Consider the following 8,420-nt stretch of genomic DNA (forward strand, 5'->3'; position numbering starts at 1 on the left):
CAATAACAGTGACAGCTAATCTTTTTTTTTTCACTCACAAACTTAAAGCTCACCTCTGTTTTTAACCTTTTTCATATTCCAGTGATGCACTAATTTTTTGCTTTCATAACATTTTTAATAAAAAATTATTTTTTATAATCAAATGTTGCACAAAAAGTATTTTATTCTATCTCAAGCAAATACTTTTTAAAAATAACTAAATGAAATGAATATATGTAATCAATGCATCAGTATATTTTCAAAAAATGCTATTTTAATGAAATGTTCTGTCACTTTGGAAAACTGCCAGAAAAAAAAAATTCCTCGGCTAATCTACATAGCCATATATTAAACAAATTATGCTCATACCTTTATCTCCAGTATATATAACATTCCTAGTACAGGTATTACACAGTTTTTTAAAAGCAAATTGAAACCAGGCTTCAACACAAAGTATCTTTCTTTCAAACAGGAGTCGACCAGTGACCCAGGAAAACAAAGTAACCATATTATCTTAGGAAATAATATGCCATAGCCAAATAATAACCTGTAGGTGATCCCATAGATCACCTTGTGTGAGCCGATGCTCAACCATGTCTCCTCTCAGGGAAAAAAGCTTATGTCACAAGTTCAAATCCAGCTATAGCAAAAACAGCCAAGCCATTCATTAGTCACTATTTGCTCACCTCATCAAGAGGTACTGACTTATCTGCATGTTGTGCTTCTATTTGTCCATCTAAAACTTTCATTGTACCTTTTCTTCCACAAACCAAGCACATTAATCATTACTTTTCATACTATAGGAACCAATAGTTAAATCATAACTAGGTATTTTTTGCGTTTTCTCTTTTATACATATAGTATGTGAAAGGCCCATATGATCCAGGTTACTTTACAAGAGGACCTCTTCCTACCTTTTGTATGACTTAGCATATATATCAGTGTGATCTTTTTATAATGCACACTCAGCTAACAACACTTTGGGTTAATATAAAGAATCTGCAGGTCCATGACATTAGTTCCAGTATGGCCAGGTTTAAGATGATACTGCCCTGAACTCAGCTGCATGAAGTATGTGTAAGAGTCATTGGAATCAAGAAACTCTTGTGAGTTGAGGCCTTGCTCCCGAGCCTCCTGTAGTTGGGACCTGTGGGGGTTGTAATATGTTATATAATCTTGAAAGCTGCCTGATTAGTTTACCTAAAAATACTCTTATTATATCATTCAGTAGCAATGTCATATCTAGTACTCTCAAGAACACTTCATTGAAATGTAACCCTTTCCTATTAAGCAAATTAGTAATAACATATAATTCAATCCATATTCTCTGTTTGATAAAAGTAAACACAATGTAAAGTAGGAGCTCAAAAAATTTTCTTTTCAAGAGGAAACTATCAACTGGCTAGTAGTTAATTTTCTTTATAAATGTAGCCATTCTTCATGTGTTTCCTGGCGCTACCTCACTGACGAGGGAAACACTGATTATGTATATAATAAATAATATTATATACATTGTCAAGACTACCACACCTTCAAACATACAAATTTTTGCCCTCTCAGACAACTTTCCCTCCTTCCATACATTCTTCAATGTCTCACAACCTTTAACCCCTCTCCCACCTTATGACACTTCCGTTTCCATGGTTCCATTCACTGCCATGTTCACTCCTAGTTATCTAATACACATCACTTCCTCCAGGTTTTGACCATTCAAATTCAAATATCAACTAATCTCAAATGAAAGAAGATCTGATATACTTAATGCCAGATTCTGATGAACACCAGTATGTAAGAGCACCAGCTGCATCTGTTGGGCCATCAATTCCATCTGTGCCACCAGACAAGAAAATCACTTCTCCAGCAAAATGCGAATCTTGCATTTTCTGAGGATAAAACAGTGAATTCATCAGCAAATAAAAAGTATCCTCATGACTAAATAACCTACTTAGCTGGGGTAAGTTATGCATTTCATTTATGTACAAATTAAGTCAGTGTCATAAGCAATAAGGATAAATAATTAATGCCAAATAATACAAACTACCTTTAAACTAATGAGATTCTTTATGAAATAATTGTAAGAGCTTGTTCTTATATTGCTTAAGATGTCAATCACAGATTTTAGTTTTAATACAGAATAAAGTTAATACAATCATCTGATAAGACTGGGATCATGTACAAGAGAATTTAGGTTTTGGATGCTATGAGGAGTGTGTTGAAGAGGTCTGTGATCATTAGGCTAAAGATGGTATGTTTGAAGGTATGTAAGTCTTGGTAGTGTTGTACAGATAAAGAACCTTAGGCCTTAAATGGAAAAGAATAGAAGAGGTGAATTTTTTCCATGTATGTTCACCATTTTCAAATCAATGAGGTAGTGCCAGGAACAGATAAAGAAATGCCCCCATTATCTCACATCCACTCTCTCTGTCATGTATAATGCACTGAAACCAAAAGCAGAGCTATCCACAAATCAGAACCCCACAGGCCTTTCCATAATTTTTCCATCTACTTCATATGCCCTGGTTCAACCCACTGACAGCACACTGTCCCCCATAAACCACGTCACTCCAAATTGCTCTACTCTTTGCATGCCTCACACCCTCCTGCATGATCAGGCCCTGATCCTTCAAAGCATCTTTAAGTCCATCCTTCCACCACTTCCTTGGTCTCCCCATTTTCTTTATTCCCTTCATTTGTGACATGTATACCCTCTTAACCATCCTTCCTTATTCATCCTCTCCATATGTCCAAACCATTTCAGCACACACTCTTCAGCTCTCTCATACATACTCGTCTTCCTGCCAGAACTCTCTCTTCCCTATAATTTCTCATTCAATCAAACCTCCTTACACCACATGTTGTCATCAAACATTTCATTTCCAATACATTTCCAAAAGGATGATACTATAAGAAATAACAGTCACTGTTTAAGTGAGGAGTGACAGTAAGTGCAGTGTGAATAAGAGAGCTGAACAGGGTGTGCTGAAATGGTTGAAAGATATGGAGAGGATGAACAAAAAAAGATTCAATATAAGGATCATGTCAGATGTGAAAGGAGCTAAGAGGAAGAGACCAAGTCAATGGAAGGATGGAGGAAAGAGGGCTTTGAGGTACCATGTACTGATCTCTTAAGAGAGCGAGAAGGTTGCACGGGAATGAATGAATTAGATTGATATGGTATTCAAGAAGTAACAAACTGTCAGTGGGCTGAACTGGGGCATATGAAATGGTAAGTGGAAACCTGGTAACTTTTATACATTGTACAGTGTTAGAATTCTTACACAATGCTGACTATTTCTTCCAAGTCTACCCAGAAGACAGTCCTTTGCAAAGTTTTTTGGGTACTAATTTCTGAAAATCATTGCCATAGCTGTAACTGACCTAGCATGCAAACACTTTGTAGTTTAAGTTCAGTGATCCTGATCCTCATGACATAATCTTGACATTTTTACCAAGCTCAAAACAACATTAAGCCTTACTGAGACTTTCAACATGGCTACTCATGTTATAAATTATTTTTTGCTGAGAAGTACATGATAATGTTCAGAGACAAACAAAATGTAAAAATCTTATGAAAAAATTTAGAGGAGATACAAAAGCATGCAATTATACTGATGGGTACAGCTGGAAATGGTTTAATTCATCCTGATAAGTAAAATTGTTCCTTGATTGGTAGGATGTCCAGCTTAATACTGTAGCTTGTGTGAAGGGTATGTGGGTCATGAAGAACAAAGTAAGGAATACTGTAATAAAAGTACAAAGAAGAAATGGGACAGAAGTTAATGAGCTAGAGAGGAAACCAGTTCATATAATAATACAGAAAGAATGGGTATTTGAGACTTCCCTTAGAGATTATAACTCAGCAAAGATAAGTGGTTCATTGGCTAGATAAAAGGCACATACGAGCTATGAAATAGTGAGGAAATATATGAGGGGAGGAAACAGATATGGTAACAACATTCAATGAGGAGCTGTAAATGTACCTAACAATATGAAAGCATACATTAGTTACAGCTGAACAGATATTGTTTCCCATATGTATGATTGTGTTTTGTTTTCAAGTTCAACTTATATTCTATTTACTTATTATACTTTGTCGCTGTCTCCCGTGTTAGCAAGGTAGCAACAAAGTATAATAAATAAAGTTCAACTTATTAAGCTAAATACTACCTCTTCCAGTTCCATGCTCAAAGAAAGGACCATTTCTTGATTTCTTCCTCCTCGTCCCAAACCTTTTACGGCAACTGTAGTCTCGCCACCAAAAATTAAGCAAATAGGACATCTGAGTTTTGATCCCTTTTCCAAGATGTCAATTAACAATTTTTTCTTTTCCTCAGTGATACGTAAATCTGTGAGTAGTGAGTCACAGAGCTGTTCATCTTGGTTAATAATTCTTGAAGTAGCAGCTGATACTAGCTCTGCCAGTTTTCTACCGACTTCTGAAGCTTCACCAATGAGTGACGATGAGAGAACTAGTGACAAGCAGTGACCACCAGTCTGATAGGATATGGAGGCCTCAACACCTGACAAAGCTTTTTCATTATTACCTATGACAAGGTTAGTAACATGAGAAAATTCTAATGATGTGGAACTTATTTCTCTTCTCTGCAACACAGATTTAACATGTTCTGGTGCTAATATATTATATTTTTCCAAAACGTTCTTAGCAGCCCCAGGTGGGTCTCTGTTAGGTGTTGTAGGACCACTTGCAATCATATCAAGGCGACTACCTATAATATCTGACAAGATTAAGGATACAATCTGCGCTTTTGTTAATTTAGCTAAGTGTCCTCCCTTAGTTGCAGATAATGCTTTTCTTACAGTATTAAGCTCACTGATGGTTGCTCCTGCACAACTAAGTGATTTAATGATCTCAATTTTCTCACTCAATGTAATGGGAGGAGCTGGAAAAGGCAGAAGGGCTGAGCCTCCCCCTGATATCAAAACTAGTAAAAGATCTTGTTCTTTCAATGTTTGAATCAGTGATATAATTCTTCTGGTAGCAGAAAAGGAAGCATCATCTGGGATGTTGTCCTTCGCTCCTTCCAAAATTTCAATCGATGAGTTCTCAGTTGGTAACAAATGAGGGCTCTTTGCTAATGTTTTCTGAATCCCAAAAGGAACACTTACTATTCCTTTCTTTAAGTGAGACACACCATCCGAAGTCTTAAGAGCAGCCTCAATAGGTCGAATCATTCCAATAACAGCTTTCCCAAATCCAACTACATAAACATTTTCCTGGAGGCAGTACTTGATCTTATTAATAACCAATTTATCTCCATCTTGTTTCAGATAGCTTTTAATTAGTTCATGTGGCTGAACAGAATTTACACCTCCTGAGAAAGCTTTCCTTATTTGTGTAATGCTTTCTTGCAAACCACTTCCTACTACTCTGGTAGCCATAGTAAGACCTTGCCGTTTGTATCACTCTAGGTCCCACTGACAGCAAAATCGTTTTCCTGAAAAAAGAGAAATCATGCAGACAAAAACAACATTCCATCATATTACACATGAACAGCTACACTTGTAAATCATACATATGATGAAAAATTGAGCTAAGATTAAGAAAACTGTTCAGCAACATTTGTAATCATAATATTATTATAGATAATCATCTAATTACATTCCATCAGTCTTGAATTTAGTATTTAAAAATAAATATATCTTACTGCCTTATGGTAACTATGCATGTATAATTGCCTAGTTGTATTGTACATGGAAAGTCCTACATTGTGAGGCCTCATCTCCTGAACCATTTCTACTACAATACGACTTTTTAAAGTTCAGTATGCAATCCATATTTAAAATTTCATCAGTTTATTCATTTCATTAACCACTCATATACTATAAAAGTAGGTCTAAACATCTTTATGAACAAATCTCATTTAATTTCTGTTCTGGCCTCTAGTTCTTGTTGATATCATCAAACTGGTTTAAAAACTTATCTTTTGTTCAGGCCACTTCTCCCTCTTCTCTCTTATATGGTAGGTAATTATAAGGCCTTTATCCCATCCCTGTTATTCATCTCTTATAATTCTGGTACGGTTCTTTGTTGCCCTTCTCTAAACCCTCCATATTGGTTCTTTGTATTTCTTTAAGTATTGAAGTGACATAATGGTGGTTTTAAGGGTGCTGAGAAGGCAGAATTTTTCCCCATGCCTTTTAAGCAATAGACCTCTATTGGTTACTAATGGTATAATGCATCAACCGGATATTTCAACAGATGGGAAAAAAAGAAAAGTCAGAATATCAACGGCTGTTTACCACTGTTCTCTGTGAGTACAACACTTATTGTCAGCCACCATTTATGAGTTAAAAATTAAGGTAAATCTTGGATGCTAAAGAAGATTTCACTCATTCTTTAGTTTCTACAAGTGTTTCAACTGTGCTTTGGTCAATCAAACCCACATTTCCATGAGCTTTACAACCCATCCCTCCTCACATCTCGGTTATCACTGTATAAGAAATTAATGCTCCACACAATAAAGTTGTGGTTTATAACATTTCTTTTTGTAACAGTACAGTGATGTTTGTTCTTTCCAAATTCCAAATCTAATGAGGTGGTAAACCTAAACTGGAATTTTATCATTCAAATCACCACATCCAAAAAGTCAGTCTTTATCCATAACCCTTAACCTTAGCGAAAGATCACAGAAATTCTTAATCTTGATTTATGTAACCCTGTGGCAAATAAGCAGAAACTTTTTATTCTTGGATGTAATGATTTATAAAAACTAAAACAGCAGAGAATAGAAAATATATCAATGTAAAGTATAAAAGATTGCATCTATATAAGCTCTTTTAAATGGATTTAAAATCTATTTAAAGACATTCCAGTACAGCACTCTGTAAGTAACTGCTAAGGGCCTCATACAAAGTGTGAGGTCATATACAAGTCACCGTTCCTTTGGACAGTAGACGAAGAACATCTACCTGGCACTTTGTTCAGATTCTATACAAAGTTTATAAACTGATTTCTCAACCAAATGAAACTCCACAGAATCACACCAAAGTCCCGGGTGGGTATGGTGTCCTTCTTGTGGCCAGCACTAATGCTACATAAAGTTATCTGTTAACTGAAAATAAGATATTAATGACAGTGAAAACCCACATACTTAAATCTCTATATTTGCTCAAAACAACGAATCCATAACTTTTGCAGAAAAATCCCAAAGAGAAAACGTGTGGTACACTGCATCTTCTGATAAACTATCTTCATCTTATTTGATCAATAAGATGCACAATTTCCTCAGATTTTAACCAATTTTAACATACAATCTTAATAATTTGTATAATTATATGTTTTGATAATGAAAATTCTTCAAGATATGTTGCAGTAACTCTTCAAGGGAAGAAGTTATGGTGCTAAATGTGGTATCACTCAGAAAGCTGAGTTTGACCTTGAAGAATTACGCAGGGTAAGGGTAACTTGTTGCTTTGATGTGATACAAAACCGTGACATTTTACGTGGGTGGGAGAAAAAAAAATCATGCAATTACCCTCAAAGGTAAGGCATTCACGTACCTGCCTACAACTTGTTATGTCGTCTCTCTCTCACCGCCTCTGTTTTGGTATCCTAGTGGCCTTGTATTACCATCCTCTACATGAAATACCAGTTTATGTGGAGCTCCTCCAATGACAACCACATCCACGACCAGTTTCAGGATCAAGGCATTTCGCAGGCACGTGGTACACGCGCTTGTTTACAAACATACAACTTGTCAACATAACGTGCTCGTTTTACATAGAATCCGGATTTTTTTGTCATCACAATGGCTGGGAACAGACTAATGATCATATATGGGTTATATGAAGTACGATAGCAGGCCTTTTCTCACAAATTAAGTTTATCCTAAAGTTAAATCAATTCAAGTAGGTGGTAAAGAAATTGCACTGTGTCCAGAAAAAGAAGCAATATGATAGTGTTAAGGATAATGTGGATGAATGTTATATTGCATAATCCTACATTATGGGATGGATAGTTTACATTTATGGGATCCCCTTTAATGTGCATCTGATGGTACCTCCTCAGTCCAGGACCCCATTCATTTGGGCTTCCACAGTGCTCTGGAAATTTACCACTTCCACAAAGTGGGACTAAAGGTTAGAAAAGAATGTCCGTTGAAGTTTATTTGAGGAGTGAGGGTAGGATGATTTAATAGTAGGTGTTCAGTGTCTTCAGCGTGGCTCGATGAGGTGGGGACTTAGTTGCCCTAGGGCCAGGGGTACCATCAAGGGGCCAGAGGCACCGTCAAGGGGCACGGCTTGAGCACATATTTTTCTCAAAGTCCACTATCTTATTTCGCGTGTAAGGCTAAAATCCTCGTCCTCACTTCGTCATCGTCACGTCTACCACTTTATGCATTTTTTATGAATACGTTGCTGTCCTTAATTAGGATTATCTATATAGCATCTTAAAAGATTAGAATAGGAGAAAGGGACCC

The 8,420-nt window shown here is 36.2% G+C and overlaps 1 protein-coding gene across 1 annotated transcript; it reads right to left on the bottom strand.

Annotated features, from left to right (window-relative positions):
• Positions 1-308: 308 nt before the first annotated feature.
• Positions 309-7,692, bottom strand: LOC139757066 (glycerate kinase). The gene is made up of 4 exons (XM_071677105.1): positions 7,501-7,692; positions 4,147-5,435; positions 1,738-1,862; positions 309-1,126 (listed from the first exon to the last, which is right to left on the bottom strand). The coding sequence occupies exons 2-4, from the start codon at positions 5,377-5,379 to the stop codon at positions 949-951; spliced, it is 1,536 nt and encodes a 511-aa protein (XP_071533206.1). The 5' UTR covers positions 5,380-5,435; positions 7,501-7,692; the 3' UTR covers positions 309-948.
• Between the last annotated feature and the right edge of the window lie 728 nt (positions 7,693-8,420).

The sequence above is a fragment of the Panulirus ornatus genome, chromosome 24 (genome assembly GCF_036320965.1).
Source record: "Panulirus ornatus isolate Po-2019 chromosome 24, ASM3632096v1, whole genome shotgun sequence".
In the NCBI taxonomy this organism is placed as follows: Eukaryota; Metazoa; Arthropoda; class Malacostraca; order Decapoda; family Palinuridae; genus Panulirus; species Panulirus ornatus.